This window comes from Pelophylax lessonae (assembly GCF_965119305.1).
Source record: "Pelophylax lessonae genome assembly, chromosome: 1".
NCBI lineage: Eukaryota > Metazoa > Chordata > Amphibia > Anura > Ranidae > Pelophylax > Pelophylax lessonae.
The window spans coordinates 693,639,539-693,658,629 of NC_138768.1; the positions used below are offsets into that span (position 1 = coordinate 693,639,539).

Genomic DNA, 19,091 nt, shown 5'->3' on the forward strand with positions numbered 1-19,091 from the left:
CAGAGAAAGGAATTTTACGGTAAGATTTTACAAAAATTCAGTTTTGGGAGATGTACCAGCAGTTTTTTTTTTTTTTGTTTTTTAGTGTTTAATCACCTGGAGGTAGTTGCATATAACCCAGTTGTATTGATTTAAAAAAAAAAAAGGCCTCTGTCCTGTACTGTATTGTACTCCAGGAAACAGATATTCCTGGCATGTTGAAAGTCCCATTATTCCTTTTTTATCTCCAGATATCAAGTTGACCATCTGTCCATTGCTGAATAGATTAGATTTGACTCATGAGGACTGGTGGTCTCGTTAATCCTTGTTTGAGTAACTTTAACTCTAGAGCTCCACCTCCCACTTCATGCTGTAGTTCCATTTGATGGCCAGTGGGTTAAAACACAGCATGCAGTAGGGTGGCAGTGGCACAAGTGCTATGTGCTCCCTATAAAACCTTTAAAACTGCCTATGGGCTAGCCAAGGAGGTGTCCATGATAGCCAGAGCTTACAGTAAATGGCTGAATGACACTAGGCTTCATTGAGCCCAGTGATGGGCAGTGATAAGAACAAATGATGACACAGAGGGTCAGACTGGAGTCTTGAGTGGATGAGTAGTGCTTTGCAAACCTCCTTTCCACATAGCAGAGAAGCTTTTTTTTTTTTCATTTTTAAACTGGAGTTGGCCTTCAAAATGAACTTATTGCTTTGCCCTAAATAACAACCAAATGACCATATGAAGATTTTTATGTCTTTTACATGTACATTTCCTATGTAACACTAATACTTTGGCCTCCCTCAGAAACAAAGCCTTGCATGGCAGCTAGTGCGAATGGAAAAGGGCTTTATTTCCTAGCAAGAATAGCTGATGATGATGACAACTAAAATACTCCAGTAGGAAAAAGTCAGCACAGGGATAATAATAGTAACACAGGCTGCGCGCACCTGCTGTTTTTAGAAGGATCTGTCTGCACGTAACACTAAATCAATGTGTAAAGAGAGCGGAAGCAAATTTTTGAAGAAACAATACTTTATTTAAATCCTTGCATAGCAATTATCATAAAAACCTTACCCCAGAAGACTATGTTTGTCTTGTTCTGAAACAGACACTGTGAAACTTCAACTGGTCTCATCTAATGACATGACCCATACACACAAAGGCACTTTTCTATAAATACAGATACAATGTGGTGGCAGGATAACACAGGTGAACTGAATCACTTCCTAAATAACACCAAAAGAAGTGGTGGCATATAGTAAACAATAACATTTTAGTAGAAGAAGGTTAGGGGAAGCAATGTAGTCCATGTGACTACATTATGTTATTTCATCTAATATGAGACAGAGCCTATGCAGAGTTTCCAGCACAATGTAGCATCATAATGTGTGGCCCATACATGAGTACAGTGTGACGCGTCCCCTCCCTTTGATAATCATGGATTAACCAAATCTAATGCTAATAGGCAATACAATGACAACATAGCCTAAAAGGCACATTTATATCTATGGTGTAGACTGATTAAGCACATATTTTGTATCATTTAACGTTAGCACTGGTCACTGCTCTGTGCTGTAAAAAAAAAAAAAAAATTACTAAAGAACTGTATACAAAAAGGCTAATGACCCTACAGTAATACATATGGTGAGTTTATATATGCGTAAAATACAAATGCAGTATAGCTGCAATAAAACAGATAAATAATGATATATGTGCTTCATAAAGGGTATACAGTGTTTTGCTTTACCCCCCTTTGCAAAGTACTTTTGTACCATTAATTGAATCAACTTGTTCATGGATTGTTCTGGTTTCTTGTTGCAGCAGGAGCCTTTGCAACTCTTTAACAAACTATTCTAACCAACGCTATAGGATGTTTACAAGAGTGAACTATATAGGTGGGGTTTTTGCCCACGTGAACCAGTCCGATTCATCTTTGCATTTTGAAACATGCTAGTTGGGAATCTGGTTTCCATAGGAACAAGTCCACTTTTCCCTTTTCATCAATGTCCCCCTTTCCAAGTAATACTTGGGAATCACTACAACAATGCCTTAAATATGTGGGTCTTGCGGCGTTTCCTTAAAATCCCATTTAATGTAAATCAAGGATGGATTGATCATTTCAGGGACTTCTAACCACTAATTTCCATTGAGGCAGGCAAGCAACAAGAGTTTGTGAAAGCATGTCAATAATAAATCTTACTAATCATATATTAAACAAACACTCTGCAATCAGTATTATAATTTGGGAACATGTCTTTTCTCAGGGCAGTTCATCACTTGCAGTAGACAAGAGAGTACTGGACATTTTACTGGCAGTGTATGAATCAATACTGAGAGGTAGCTAACCCACAGCTCCCAATGTAAACAAATGTAAACCTTCCCACTATGGTTTTTTGTGTATTTATTACTGTAAGGTTTGGTGAATATGATAGGTAATAAATAGCTGTGTGAAGTAGTGACTTCTACTGTACAGTAAAAATGCAACATTTTGGTTCTACCTCTATATAGTGAGTGGTTAAACAAAAAACAATTATCTCATTGATATCCATCCTGAAGTATATCTTCAGGAAAATGTCAACAACACAACACTAGAATGTAGTAGAGGTAGCTGCCCCTATCAGGCCCAGGCTATGACCCTAAGTCAAGCATGCTTGTCTCATTCCTCATCCTACCAATGAAAGCATTGGTAGTGAATCTTAATACCTAGAAGACAAGTTTATGCTCTTGTCTGTGTTGCTCCTATATACTTGACAACCCTAAATTGTAATGTGTACGACACTATAGGTAACCTTCTGACATTCAAAAACATAATGTTTAACCATCTTGTCGTCTGATACATAATGTGTTACCAGTCCACTGATCCTTCTGATATACTGTAAATGGTGGCAATCGTATCTAGACTTTGCCCTCCAGCTCCTACGATGAGAGGGACATTACAGGCTTCCAGTATTGTAAAAGAACATTCACAAAAGGTAAACCACTCAAACTGTCATTTTCACTTGCGCTTATCATCTTACTCCCATTCATAAGTTTCCCTTTCTTACACTGAATCTGAACAATTTTGTAGCTCTTTCCTGAAGCGCGGATTCTTGTGAACAGAAGGTCACTTATTATGGTTCAGGAAAACCCTACAATTCATTGTTCACGATAACTTTGGCTTTATGTCTGCGTACCTCATATTTTATGTGTGACAATGGAACAGGCCACCCAGGAAGAGCCCTAGAGGTCAGTTCAATATACTCTTCTGCTTGGGCTCTAGTAGGACTCCTGCAGTCGGTTCATGAATACTAAATATAGGAAAAGTGCACAAAGCATAATGGGTATTGTTGCATAAATAATAGCAAGAATTTTGCTTTCTAACAGCTGTCCTTAGCCATCTAAATGTCACATAATAGTGTAGTGCCGATACACACAGGAAACAACAAGGTGTACACACAAACAAGCACAAAAAGGGTGTATGTGACATTATCTTTCGCTCTCTTCATTAAGAGCTCCAAGTCCATAGGCAGCTTCTAAAATCATTGCATGTTGTTTTGGCGATTCCTGTCAAGTGATTTCCAATGTTGGGTAACACAGTCAATACAGATATGTGTTACGTTTCAGCTGTGACACACAATGAAGCAAGCCATTTTGTTTTTAAACTTCTGAAGCATTATAGCAAGTCACCTTGACAGCATTTTTCTTTAAATATATTTTTTTTAAAAATCATACACTGTGTTTGATGCACTCAGACAATTAAACATTGCACATCATCCTATACTGCTTTGAAGGCATTAGTGAGTTGAAGAAATCTTGTCGTCTTAGTGTCTGAAGGCACAAAACAAGCAGAATACACAAGAGATCCTTTCATAGAGCAGAAGAGTGAGTGATATGTATGTGCCATAAATACATAAGATAAATCCCTGCTATCCTATGTTCTAGACTGCTTACACAAAGTTATTGCGTAGTTTAACTTGTCTCTATCAGGTTAGCTGAAGACGTGTGTCTTGCATTTTACATGATGTGACACTACTTCCGGGGGACAGCTGTGGCTCCTGGTGATGTCCTCCAATAGCTGTTACAGCAAGTTCCCCAAGGTTCTCTCTACAGGTCATCGCTTTCTACCAGCGCTGGCTGAAGGTGCACTGGGTTTGCCTCCGGCATGAATGCTGCTTTAATATCCAGGCCTTGGTCAGAAAGCGCTGCATATCGACTGGCGGAAGGCCGTACTTTCCTTGTCTTGGGGGTATGTGACTGCTGCCACTGAGCTGTGAAAGTAAAAAAAGTGCATCAACATTTTAAAGAACAGTCAGCTGAGTTGTTTAGGTTTACATCTCACAATCACGACATTTGCTATGCCTAGCGCAACCTGTAACCATGTTTTTTAAAGCTGTGTCTTTGAAGCCAACATGCACCACCTTTCTTCCTTGCACCAAATTGCTTTACAGCTAATGCTGCCATTTGATTGTCTCATCCCTGGCCCATTGGGTCTCTGATGCATATGTCTTTCTTTTCTTGTTTAACAAATGTAAATTCAGCTCAGCTTGTTTCAGGACTCCAAGCAGGCAAAGCAAATGGGAAATGAACAAGGGAACAGGAGAGTCAGGTCATGTGACCCGTCAATGTTATGTAACTGAACTGTCATTTGATGCAGAGAACACTATGATAGACACCAGAGGCTTTACACGCCATTGCTTGTATTTTATGAATGACTTGAAAATCCAGGTATAGTGTGCAGTACTCCTATCAGTGTGTATTGCTCATTAATGTGGATATATATGCATATACCCCAGCAGGTGCATTAATACAAACCTCAACTACACTTTTGGTAAAGAAATACTAAGGTTTGTTTTTAACTTTCCTCCTGTTAGTTTGAGGTCATGTTACTGCTGTGTTCTTGATCTTAGCTATACATTGAAAAGACTGCCCTCCTGAACCCTATTCATACCCTTAATGTAGCTAAAGTGTAAGTTCACCTTTACAGAAAATTTAGAAGGTGACCTTACACTGAACCCCCTCCCCATCCTCCCTGGTTCCACTGTACCAGTGTCCCTCGATTCCCCCGATGTGAGTCACTGAGATGCCGCTTCACTGGTCCAGACAATTTGAAATCCTACTGGCTTTCTCTCCTCTCCTTGCAGCATCAACAGGATGGGCTAGTACCAGTGATGGCAAACCCTGGCACACTCTGCAGTGTAGTTGAGCATCATAGGAAATGGAGTTCCAAAACAACTGGGATGCCAAGGTTTGCCATCACTGGGCTAGACATATTCTGATTGGTCAACAATGTGCCACTTGTCCATACACTCTGAGAGGTACGGACAGGAGATTAAGCCAGGGTAAGCGGTATCCCAGTGCTTGACAGTGGGGGATCGTGGGACACTAATACAGTGGGATCAGGGGGATGGGGAAGGGGGTCCAGTGTAAGGTAACCTTACATATTTTCTGTAAAGGTGAACTTACAATTTACCGTTTTTAGTACTGTATTCCCTTTCTTTTCTTTCCACAAGACTGGTGCAAAGTCAGTTATGTAGCATGGTTCATTAGCTTTAGAGGTTTTTCAGTAGTTGCTTTTTTACAGATAGTATCCCTTATACTTACCTGGGCCCGATCCAGTACTGTGCTCAAGATCAGCATTGCTGCTCTCTCTCCTCACCGGCTTAGAGGCAGCAGTGGGAGCCATTGGCTCCTGCTGCTGTCAATCACATAGCAGGGCTGAGCCAAGCTGTTTGTCAATGGAGCGAGCCAGCACACGTGCTCCCATAGCTAGCAGCTTACTATGGGGGCACTCAACGGGGGGGGGGGGGGGGGAGCCAGGAGCGCTGGCAGGGGACCTGAGAACAGGAGGATTGGGGTTGTTCTGTGCAAAATCATTGTTATTTTAAGAACAAGTTTTTTTTCCCTTTACAATCTCTTTAATAAAAAGATCTATTGGAGAGGCAGAGACATGCAAAACTCTGGAATATTGCTGAACTCTTTGGTAACTTTATTGAAGTATAAAAATCACATCACAGGTATGCTTGATTCTCACAGCTTCCTGAGCAGAATGCTGGTGACGGTCAGTCAGCAGCTCTCTGCTCTGCCCTCTCCTCGCTCACTGGAGCACTGGGCTGTGGAGGATGCAGAAGCAGCCGGGTGTTGGTAAAGGCATGTGGGCAGATTCCAACTTAATTGTCGAAATCTTGCCTGAGTCTGGACCAGCTGTCTGCTGAAAAAGGGTTACAGGAGTGCAGAATGAACTGCACTTCTGTGATCCACAGGAGAAGTACAGGCAAATGAGATTTGTCTGTACTTCTCCTTTAACTAGTTCCTGCCTGGATAATTTTTTTGCAGACATTGTAATCTGCACTTCTGGCTATAAAATGACCTAAAACCCTCAGAACATTATATATTTTCTGAACGCAGATGCCCTCTAGAATAAAATGATGGTAGTTGCAAATTTGTTTTCATGTTTTCATAAATTTGCTGAACTGTTTATCAAATCTATATTTTCAGGAAGAAATACACTAAAATAAAATTTTTTACTCACAAACACAATACAATCCCCTTTTTTGTACAAATAAAAGATGAGTAGGTAGTATAGAGTACTGTAGAAACCAAATGTGTCGAGACTCAAAACTGGGTGTGTGTGTACCACACCACCAGCACTCTAAAAGTGATCGAGTGGCTTTATATATTATAGTCAGGTGCCAGCTGAAGAAAAAAAAAATACAAGCTCATGGCTGCCAGTATGTCCAAAGAGGTAAGGTGATTATTTAACTTTTATTTCTGTTATTTTTACTGCCTTCTTCTACATAGGACAGGAATATATTGAGAGTTTAATGTGGGAGTATACCCACACCAGCCCCCAGGAAATATAAGGGACATGATCCTCTAAACACTAGGATATTTTATATAGTGTGTGTGTGTGTGTGTGTGTGTGTGTGTGTGTGTATGTATGTATGTGTGTGTGTATATATATATATATATCCCACATACACACAGCATAAAGGAGTACACCCCATTTTAATCAATATCTCATTGAACACAAGAACAATTTCCAAAATTTTGACAAAACTGAGCTTTACAGAACATTTGTTTAGCTCCATTACATGAAAGTAAAGTTAATAATATAACTTAGATTAAAAAATCTTCAGTTTTAATCAAATGCAAAAGTGAATTCCCCCTTAAAACAAAAACTACGCCATCTAGTATTTTGTATGATCTCCATGATTTGTAAGGACAGCACCAAGTCTTCTAGGCATGGAATGAACAAGTTGGCGACATATTGCAATAGCTATCTTTCTCCATTCTTAAAGAACAATCTATTTTAGAGCCTGGATGCTGGATGGAGAGTGATGCTCAACTTGTCTCTTCAGAATTCCCCATAGGTGGTCCATTGGGTTCAGACCAGGAGACATACAGTACTTGGCCACTGAATCACTTTCACCCTGTTCTTCAGAAATGCAACAGTGGCCTTAGATGTGTGTTTTGGATCATTGTCATGTTGGAAAAGTGCACGATGACCAAGGGCATGGAGTGATGGTAGCATCTTTTCTTTCAATATAGAGCAGTACATCTGTGAATTCATGATACCATCAGTGAAATGCAGCTCCCCGACACCAGCAGCACTCGTGCACGCCACAGAAGGAGACTGCCATAACCATGCTTCACTGTAGGCACCATATATTCTTCTTTGTACTCCTCACCTTTGCGACGCCATAAAGTTTTGAAGACATCAGTTCCAAAAACATTTATCTTGGTCTGAGTACAGAGTCCCAATAGTCCTCTTTTTCAACATGGGCCCTGGCAAATTCTAGGCAGGCTTTTTTGTGTATGGGCTTTAGGAGAAGCTTCCTTTATGGATGACACCCATGCATGCCATTCCTCTGCAGTGTACGCCATATTGTATCACGGGATACAATATGCTTTCTACTTCTTTAGCTAACTGCAGTGAACTTGCATGGTGACTTGCATGATGCTCCTGTCGAGGTGTTAACTCCCTTGGACAACCTGGACATTGCAGTTCCATCTTTGTTCAGTTTGTGTATCACTTTTTCGATAGTATTCTAACTGGTAAGTAAAGCGTTGCTGATTTTCTTTTAGCCTTCACCTTTCTTGTGTAAAGAAATTATTTTTTTTCTCAGGCCTTGTGACGTTTCTCTTCTATGTGGAACCATTGCTAACAGCGTGAAATGGGAAAAGGGTTATCTTTGTTAGGTAACGCCCTTTTATAATCAACTGTCTGAGATCTTGTTAATTAAGATTTTGTTGTCTAAAATTTAGCTTTGTTCCTAAGACTTTCATTGGGGTGTATTCATTTTTTGCAACATGGTCATGAATGAATTTGTTAGGAATCTTTTTTTTTTTGTGTGTGCAAATTGACAAATCTTGGTTGTAATTATTGGCCCACATTTGTGGGAGTATTTTGTAGTATATTGTCCAATAATAAATGTTGATTCTGAAAGGAAAGTAAAGGTTTTCTGACAAATCTGTTGAGGTATACTCATTTACTGTATATATATAACCTGTTATACCTTTTACTGGGCCTGCAATGCAATGACAAGCTCCTTGCTATCACCACCTCTGAGGTTGATCAGCCAGGGGGAAGATAATTTGCACAAAAAGCCAGTAATGTTTTTGCATCATAACTTATTAAACTGGCTGTCTGTGCATTCACTGGCCCCTTCTTATTTTGCTGCGATGGGAATCTCATAGGGAATGTGGGAATCTCACATGAACAGCATCTCCACTCTTCATTGCAGCTCAATAAACCTCTGCACAGTGGAGATAGGCTGGGGCAGTCACTCCCGTGGCTTTTCTCAACTTTTGAAATAAAAACCTATACAGTATATAAAGGGAAGGAATCGTGGGGAAATAAGACCTTGCCAATAAAGGACCACATTTATATAAACTGTTTACTTACATAACAAGCTAGTGTCTACCCACACAAGAATTCTAGCTTGCCAGATCTACTTAGGCTATGGGTTATATACTTACCATGTATGTCAAGCCTTGCAGTACAAGACACAATGCCAGCCTCATTCTTTGCTGAGACAGTATACCAGCCAGCATCCTCTTTGGTGGTACCTTGGATCAGTAGGCAAAGGTAACCATAGTTATCTTGATGCATGCTGGAAAAAGAAATACAGAGGCTATCACGATTTATCGAAGGCATTGTGCAGCAAGAATCATTTAGGATTCATGTAAGATTTAATAAATTATTATTAAACGAGTTACTTATATTTCCAAAGCGTATGAATAAACCGCAGGAACTGTTTCTTAATGAAGAAACTGCCTATTGTGACCAAATTCTGCCTATTGTGAACGATGTCCGCCAGTCACTCGCGATCGTCAGTTACAGAGGGAGAAAGGCAGGCGGCTAATGGAAACAAAGCCGTCTGTCATTCTCCCCTGTGTAACAGCAGAGATCATACGGTCCTGCTATCTAGGATCGTAGATCTCTGCTGTTACAAAATAAAGTTAATAAAGTTAGCCCCTTCCCTGCCAGTGTCATTTTTACAGTAACAGTGCATATGTATAGCACTGATTACTGTAGTAATGTCACTGGTACACCCAAAAGTGTCAAAAATGTCAGTCAAGGGTCCGATCTGTCGACCGCAATGTCGCAGTCCCACAAAAAAAATCGCAGATCGCTGCCATTACTCGTTAAAAAAAAAACAACAAAAATGACATCTTTCCCTTAGTTAGTAAACACAATAACTTTTGCGCAAACCAATCAAAATACGCTTATTGCGATTTTTTCACCAAACATATGTAGCAGAAAACAAATTGGCCAAAAATGTTAAAAAATTTTGATTTTTACATTTTTTTGGGGGGGAATTTCATATAAAAAAATGTGAAAAATATTGTTACTTTTGCAAAATTGTCGCTCTTTTTTTGGTTTATAGCGCATGATCAAAAAATCGCACAGGTGATCAAATACCACCAAAAGAAAGCTCTGTTTGTGGGAAAAAAAGGACGTCAAATTTGTTTAGATACAGCGTTGCACGACCGCGCAATTGTCCGTTAAAATCACGCCATGCCGAATCGCAAAATAGGGCCTGGTCAGGAAGGGGGTAAAATCTTCCGGGGCTTAAGTGGTTAACAGAAGACACTGGCCAGGGCTGACACCATTCAGTCCACATAAATCCTGTGTATTTTCAGCCCACAACAGGGTGCAAAAGCTGAATCCATTTTTGTCAGAGCAACAAGTATTTTTCTGTACTTGCCGGGTTTTTAAAGTGATAAAACGTGGAACAAATGTGCATTCATTATAGAGATTTACTTCATGGTTTTTTTTTTGCCTTAACATACTTTAATGTTTGAAGAATGAATCTGTCATTGATCATACATTATTCCAAAACAGTTTTTCTTATCCATCTTTAACAGGTACCTGACTCTGTCAGTGTTGTATGTCAGCGAATCATTTTCCTTCTTCCAGAATATCTGGGGGGGAGGACTTCCTGAGACACGGCACTCCAGCCTCACTGGATATCCTTCTGCTACTCCTGTATTCTGAAGCTTTTCTATGAATACAGGTGGCTTGTGGGCATCTCTCGCTGTTGAAAATAGAGAATTCAATACACTTATTAGTCATTTTCATGTCATCATACATACAAAACAAAACTGTATCTGTAAAGACATTATTGAAGAAGGTCTGTGAAGATTATTAAGCAATATTGCCCTCTGCTTAGAAAGAATCCGGTACTCAGGACGATATTACTCCCAAGACCCAAAGTGGTCTTTACCAAAGCCCCCACCTTGAAGGATCTGCAAGTGAGGAGGAATATTCATGATAAAAATCTTCCTTTGAGAACATTTTTGACTGTTGATGAGGACTTTAGGAGGTGCCGTAGGTGTTATGCAAAGAGGGGCCCCCCGTCTGTTCTCCAACTGGAGAAATTGGCCAGGACAATGCAGGGATGTTAAGGTGCCTAGCAATAAATATACCATGTATTATCACAAATGTATATAAAATACTTAAGATGCTAGGCACCTTAAAACCCCCGCATTGTCCCAGCCAGTTTCTCCAGTTGGAGAACGGACGGGGGCCCTCTTTGTTTAGTTTATTTGGGGATAGTGCTGTGAATTTTCTGCATAGCATCCCCCACCCCCCTTTCCCCTTACACGTAGGTGTTATGCCTTCAGACACACTAGGGATGAGAGGAGGGTCATCAAAACCTTTAAGTCCAATTATATTTGAAAGGAATACGAGATAAAGGACTTTCTCACATGCAATAGCACCCAGGTAATCTTCCTGCTTGAGTGTGGTTGTGGTATGCAGTAAGTGGGGAGAAGTAAAAGAACACTGGCAAAAAGCATAGAAGAGCATACTAGAAATATCTTAAATGACAAGAAAGACCCCAGTGTAGAATGACATTTCAAAGTCTGCCAAGATGCTACCCCCCCAGAAATGTTTTTTTGCAATACAAAGAGTGATACAGAAATAAAGGGGAGGACATTTGATCATCGCATTAGCTTAAAGGTAGGGAAAGTAAATATACCGCCTCAACACTCTAGCCCAAAGAGGTTTAAATGTAGATTTTAATTTAAACAGTTTTTTATAAATTAGCTTTTACAAATAGGAGTAAGGCGGAAAGTAGTTGTACCGGAACGACCTAATAGGGGTAGCTTGATGTGGGAGATGTGTATTATATTTTTTTTTTTTTCTTTTTTCATTTACTGATATAGTGGGGTTATTTATTCTGACTATTTATTATTGTGAAATAATTTTTATGATATGTTTTTTAGTCCAACCCAAGCAAAGAAACCATCTGTACCATCTGTTATGGTGGCCTAATATCAACATTTAGGGCCCATAAACCCAGTTGTTTGGGATTTTAGGAGCGGAGAAGATATTCTGAATGTGTAATTTAATATAGAAAACATTTTAATGTTGACTGACTGATGTCTACACCCTGATTCAGAATTTGAGTCTAGGGGCTTAATTTGCACACAGCTAGTAGGTGAAGGGGCAAAGTCATCCTCTTATTTAAAATTTCTCAGTCCTTTTTTTGTATTATAAAAGCTTTGGGGAGGATGCACATTTTGCCATCCTCACCTTGGATGAGATAGCACTGACACTGATAGCAGGGAACAAAAGGCACCAAACAGGTAGTACAACTTATAGATGGCGCAAACGGAGTCAGGTATTGTACAGGGAAAGAATCGTATTTATAATGGTTTATAAGTGTTGTCTTTATGGCCCCATAACCAACAATAATATATCAATCTGTGCTGGATAATGCCACATGAAAAGTGATGGTTTCTTGTGATTGCTTAAGTTGATACAATAAAAAGTGTTTTTTTTAGGCTGTTTGATGTGACAGGTTCCATTGTAAGTTTGTTAAACCTTTACTTGAAGCTGCAACTTTTTTTAAGCACCTTTGATGCAAATGTGTCAACCACGATACACAATACTCCAGAGGTTGCTAGGAGTTCCTTTCGTTATCTGTAAGGTGGGCATTCTTCCCACTGTCCCCTAATGTAAGGAACATCCTTCCCACTGGCCACCATGTTAATGTACCATAAACTGTATATACTGTATAGAAATTATTAGTAGGGGTTCCCTGAGAGCTGAAAATGCATGATTACTCCATGTTAAAATGTTAAGAAAGGCTCCTTTACAGAGATTCCTGCAATTAAATGTACTTGTGAACTAAATTAGACCTCACATGCTAAACTAGACCCCTAGCAAGCTGTATACTGTAAGGGTTATTTGTTCTTGCACCTACTTCCGTCTTAGGAAAAAAGGGATGTGCTAAAAAACTAAATACACAGAAGCCCTGCCAGGAACTACTACAAACAGATGACAAGCAGAGCGAGTGCAATACTTTCCAGCCTGTGTGTAGATTGTGCTTGGCCAAAAAAGGTCTTGAGGTGCCGTTATGTACAACAAGTGCGCAGTAAAGACGTCTGCCTTTCCAGATCTGGCTACATTTTTCATATAACCAGAAATCATAAACCAAATGCACTGAAATAGCTGTGAATTGTAACATTAGAGCCAAAAAAGAAACAGGGAGTCCCCAATCTCCTATGCTTGATTGGTGGACAGAAAATAGCTCAGTCCTTTGCCATGTCACCATAGTTACACAATGAACACACCGATATTGGAAACAGAGACATATGGAAATGTGCCGGCCATAAAGTGTGCTTGTATGAATGAGTCACCCTTTGTAGTGAATTCTGACTACTAAACTAAAGATTGAAAGTGAGTGTATGAATTCTATGCCGTGGAGGGCTGTGTGACATTACAGCTATGCAAACTCAATGTGCCAGGAGAACCTCTCACCATCACTCTGCCAGTTAATATAGGATCTACACATGGACTTCGAGCAATAGAACTTAGCAGTACTGATGTATGTTTGTTCTATTCTATGAAACTAACCAACAGGGAGTGCAGAACAGAAACTGAAATTCATTATTTTGTGTCTCTTTCCAATTACAATTATTGCCATATAGTCCTATGTTCAGCCAAGCCACTAATATAACTGGTAGGGTGACAATCGCAGGGTGAGCAAGCTTAGTTTCAATATACTGATTTACAGCTTTGCCCCCCTAATCAGCTGCCACACTGCAGTGGATCTACTCTAAGGCACCATTCACACCAATGTTTTTTTTATTCTTTTTGTAGAAACGCAGGAAATTTTTTTAAGATGGATTCCTATGGAACACATTCACATCAATGCATTTTTGTGCCTCTGCATTTTTGGAAAAGGTCATGGACCCTTTTAACCGCAAACTTGGGCTTTTTTGTGTTTTTTATTCCGTAAACTTCAATGGTGAAGCGGCGGAAAAGCATGTAGTGTGTTTTTTACCGTGATGTAGCTGTGATTTGAGTTTTTTAATCTGCCCAACAACAAATTTGCCAAAAAAAAGCATAAAAAAACTCAAAATGCAAATCACAGTAAAAAAAACCCCAAAAAGCACTGCAGAAACTTTCAAAAGCAAACTGCATAGGTGTGAATTGAGGCTAAATCATTAGAGTACTTTCACAACACATAATCAATATATAAACTTAAGAACCCTAAAAAGTTCAAATTTGTTCTAAGATTTTAGTAAAAATGACAGGTATAGTATTCAGCTATGTATTAGGTATTCATGTTATATACATCAGTATAGTCTACACAATTACAGGAGTAGGGGTGTTTTAAGCTAGAACTATGTACTCCTTTCATGTTTTATTAGTTCAAAACTATACTAATACCAACTGCCCTTCTGTTCATCCTTAGATTTGAAGAACAGCGCAATTGTAGTAGATATGGTCATTTGCTAGAGATTCCTAAAAGGCTTTATCTGTCAAACTATAACGATTTTAAAGGTGTTCTTGTGATGTGATGCAATATCTTGCACTCAGAATGTACATGCAGGCATATACACAGCATTGGCATGTTTCACTATATTACCAAAAGTATTGGGATGTCTGCCTATACACACATGAACTTTAATGGCATCCCACTCTTAGTCCATAGGGCTCAATATTGAGTTGGCCCTTTATAGCTATAACAGCTTCAACTCTTCTGGGAAGGCTGTCCACAACGTTTAGGAGTGTGTCTATGTGAATGTTTGATCATGTTCCATTGGACGAGAAGGCATAGCTCGCTGTCTCTTCTCCAATTCATGCCATTTCATGATGTTCTATCAGGTTGAGGTCAGGACTCTGTGCAGGCCAGTCAAGTTACTCCATCCCAAACTCGCTACTCCATGTCTTAATGGACGTTGCTTTGTGCACTGGCCCAAATCATTTGGTGGAGGGGGGATTATGGTGTGGGGTTGTTTTTCAGGGGTTGGGCTTGGTTCCATTGTTCCAGTGAAGGGAACTCCTAAGGCGTCAGCATACCAAGACATTTTGGACAATTTCATGCTCCCAGTTTTGTGGAAACAGTTTGGGGATGGCCCCTTCCTGTTCCAACATGACTTTACACCAGTGCACAAAGCAAGGTCCATAAAGACATGGATGACCGAGTCTATTGAAGCCTACGGACTAAGACTTGGATGCCATTAAAGTTCATGTATGTGTAAAGGCAGGTGTCCCAATACTTTTGGTAATATAGTGTATTTTTTATTTACATGCTACATCCACTGATCACAGCAACTAGAGTTCCTATAGTATCCTGAATATGCCAGAAGGAAATTGCAATAAAGAAACAAGCAAGTTAAAGAATCATCAACTTAAGTGCCGGTTCACACTTATGCGCTTGCGCTTGCAATGCGAATTTGCAGTGCGAGTTTACCTTATGTTTTTCAATAGTACCAGCGCGATTGTAATAAAAATTTGATTGCGTTGATTATGTTAATTAAGCTCAGGAGGGGTGGAGCTGAGGGGAAAATCAAACAAAAAATAAGAATTCGCACATAAGAATTCGCACATATCTGAACTGATAATGCGAGTCCAGACCGATTTACATTGATGTCTATGGAGACTAAATTCGCAACGCAACGCTGTAAACTCGCACAAGACCCTTTTTATAATCGCATCACATTCGCATCTGGATCGCAACGCATAGATGTGAACGACCGTCACGAATTCAATGTATTTTGTAAATGCATGCGATTGGAGACTATTTAGAACGCATCGCATTCGCAGTACAAGCGCATAAGTGTGAACCGGCACTAAAGGACAACTTCACTTTTAGTAATGTTGTCCTTTATATATACACCAAACTCGCCTCAGTGTAGACTTCACACTAAATACTTACCTTCAATCTTAAATTTTCTCTGTGGAGCCTCTCCTACATCGGTAACTTTGACATGCACAAAAAATGTGTGCTAAAGCATGAAAAAGACTAGAAGTTTCCATTTACCTTGACCAAGCTCAAGATACAGTTCCAGTCACTTCTGCTTGTGTGATACTCACTAAATGTCACTAATAGTGCTGTCCCGACAACTAAATCTTCCACTGTTCAATTGAAAAAATATCAGCTCCCAAAGTTTCTAACCATTTTGATCTCACACTGTCTAATATAACATTAAGTCCACAATATACACAACAGCAAAGTCAGCTCCCACTCTTGCTTCCCCTAAGAGCCTCACAACTGTTCACATTGCACACGTTGTCCCCAAACAACTCATTTTCCTGCATGATGTGTTCCCAAACAAATCTACAGTTCACACAGTGTGCTCCAAAGAAAATTAAAAAAAAGAAGAAGAATTGGACTTGCTGTATATGGAGATGCCGTGCAGTGTTGGAAATATACCAACTTCACTTCAAGGTTTCATTATTCTTATTTATATATGTTAGTAGTATACAATCATATCTTGGTTGATATTATTTAACAGTCATGGTAATATCTACTATTTTCCTGTGAAATACTAGAGAAGGTGCACCCTCAAAATGCATTAGCCATGATGAATGATAAAGTCAATGCTTATGTCCGCTGCAAGGATTCCGCAGTCTGAGAACTGTGCTCATTGGTTGGAGGGATTTTGTATGCTATGGAGAATGTATTACACAGGGCTATACAAGACATTGGCACTTATACCAAGTGATTTAATAAAGTTAATTTAATTGAGTATCCTACATTCTGCTGGTGTGTTCTCTGTGTTTTTTTTACAGTCAATCAGTTAAGACTGGTACACACTATAAGAAAATCAGGAGCACTTTTTCGTCCACAGAATTTTCGTACAATTTTCGTACAATTTTCGTATAGTGTGCACACGACTTTCGACAGCCGATTCAGAATTTTCGTACGAAAATTCTCGAAAGGACAAACTCCAAACTGTTTCTCGTATGGGAACAAAACAAATAATTTTCATTTAATGTGTACCGTTTTCGTATGATTTTTGTACAAGAAAAATCAGAAAAGAAAGCGCGCATAATCAAAAACAATAAACAACAAAAAAAAAGCCTTTGTCGTATGAGAATTTTCGTACAAATTTTTGTTCATCAGTTCCGATTTGCTGTGAAACAACGAGGAAAATTGGACGATCGTTCACCCACTGGGTAAACTGGAATTGCTATGGACAACAACCAATCGTCTTATCTTTCTTTATCTAGATATATATATATATATATATATTGTATTTATATATTCTTGAATTTCCACGTTGTTTCACCAGCCAGCTCATGTGATGTTGGGTACAAAATGTGTGCAGAAAATGTTTCTAGCATTAAGACAAAGTCTGGGGCATCATAATTTCTGACTCATTCCAATACATGTACTGCAGATAAACTGTAAATTCTGCAGTAGCACTGTGACTCAAGAGTGTTGCACAGTGTTTGCCTATGTGCAGTTTCTAACCTCCTTCAATCAGCAAACACACAAGTTATAGCGTGACTCAGGAATATTTATTTTGTTGTATTAAACTAAACATAACTGGACACTGGAATGTATCCCATTAGAAAAACAGTTGAGAGTTTAGATTGTATTCAATAGTCTTGTGTGCTGTTCATCCACTCTAGAATGTTTTTTTTAATAGGGAATGTTAATTTTAAACACGGCAAAAGCTATAATGACACATGTATGACTTGATAGTTTTGTTCAATACGTATGACGGAAAAACGTACTGTAGGATAAATCAATGTGAAACGTAATAGTAAAACAAAAACTGTGGTAAAATTAAGGAATTCTATTTTCTACCTATGTTTTCACATTTTCAGGGTAACCATGTCCTCATATCTCTAGATACAAAACAAACTTCTTATATGAGACCCAGTTCACACCAGTTCAGTGTGTTTTAGATGGAGGGCCTTTAACATGCCTTGCCATTGACCGCTATATATAATGCACATTTTAATGATGAAAGCATATGCAGTAAGTAGGACTTTTTTTAATGCACCACACACAAAACATAACGGTGTGAACAGGGCTCCAATAGTGAAAATATCACTTACCGGCCACAATCAGTTCCAGGCTGAATGAGTTCTGTCCAGCTCGGTTTGAGGCCACACAAGTGTATATCCCAGCGTCTCTGCTGGTCACTGGCTCAATAATCAGAGAGTGCACCCCGTTCTCACGCACCAGCATCTTGTGATTGTTGTCTGGACGGACAGGTCTGCCATTCAGCTGCCAGCTCAAGTCAGGGGTTGGTAATCCACTCACCTAAGGTTTTACAGCCAAATAAATAGATGTCATTATTGGTGAATTATTATCTCTTTCATTCACAGGACATGCTGCCTAAATTGTGATGATACATGGTATAAAGGATAATACTAGTATAAAATAAACTGTTAGTTAAATATGGTGGTCCGTGTTCATTATGGTCCTCTAATCCCTACAACTGAAACTTAAAGTGTCATTAAACCCAAACAATGAAAAACTATCTAACAGAGTGTCCACACTCACAAAGCCACTAAAGCATTTGCATTGTGTATCTGGTTGATCCTGTCTTCAGCTGTCCCTCCCATCTTCTCTGTGTCACCATTGCAGGTTGAGATTTTGTGGACCAGCTGGTGTCCTCTACAGAGCATGCTGAATTTCAGTTCCCTTTTAAGCTCATTTCCTCCTTTTTCTAATCTGTGTAGCCCACATGACTATAGAGTCACAAATGTGGGCATATACACATTGGTAATTCACACTCCCCTCCCTCCCTCCTCCATGTCCTCTATTGCTAAACATTATAGGGGCAAGATATAGTATGCTTATTGATTACATTCACTGAAAACTCACAAAATTGCTTAATTTTAATATAGATAAGTATTAAATATATCAAATGTAACAGTTAATACATGTAAAGTAAAAAATAGACTCTTTGATGCAGATGCCATCTGAACAAAATGAAAGCTAGTGTCAATCATCTTTGACTCTCCCTGCACCATATTAATGCACAAAAAATACACATCTGGTGTTCAATAAAGATTTATAGGGAGCTAGAAAACAGTTATTTGACATTTGTAATCTAATTTGAATTACTTCTCTGAAACAATTTTTTAGTCATGTGACTGGCACATCACCAATCAAGGCTGGCCAGACACTGACTCAGAGTATATAGTATGCATCAGCAAAGTAAGGGAAGCTCCCCCCCAAGGATCCTTCCCTGCAAATGCCAAAGAACAAGGAAGGGTCATGTGACCACACAACAGGGCTGCAGGACTGAGATACTTAGAGAAAAAAAAAAAACAGTGGCATGATCTATATGGATTATGTGAGTTAATTATGGCCATTAACACTTCAATGTTTAGTATCAATCCAAAGTAATATTTCCTTTACTAAGT

At 39.2% G+C, this 19,091-nt stretch overlaps 1 protein-coding gene across 3 annotated transcripts in view; it reads right to left on the minus strand.

Annotated features, from left to right (window-relative positions):
• Positions 1 to 1,980: 1,980 nt before the first annotated feature.
• The window catches only part of PALLD (palladin, cytoskeletal associated protein), a 505,650-nt gene continuing 488,539 nt past the window's right edge, over positions 1,981 to 19,091 (minus strand). For all 3 annotated transcript variants that reach the window (XM_082252316.1, XM_082252317.1, XM_082252318.1), the window contains 4 exons: positions 17,772 to 17,979; positions 10,332 to 10,497; positions 8,936 to 9,069; positions 1,981 to 4,224 (listed from right to left, as the gene is read on the minus strand). In XM_082252316.1, coding sequence (XP_082108442.1) covers positions 4,061 to 4,224; positions 8,936 to 9,069; positions 10,332 to 10,497; positions 17,772 to 17,979 — 672 coding nt within the window. In that variant the 3' untranslated portion in view covers positions 1,981 to 4,060. The remainder of the gene's footprint in view (positions 4,225 to 8,935; positions 9,070 to 10,331; positions 10,498 to 17,771; positions 17,980 to 19,091) is intronic.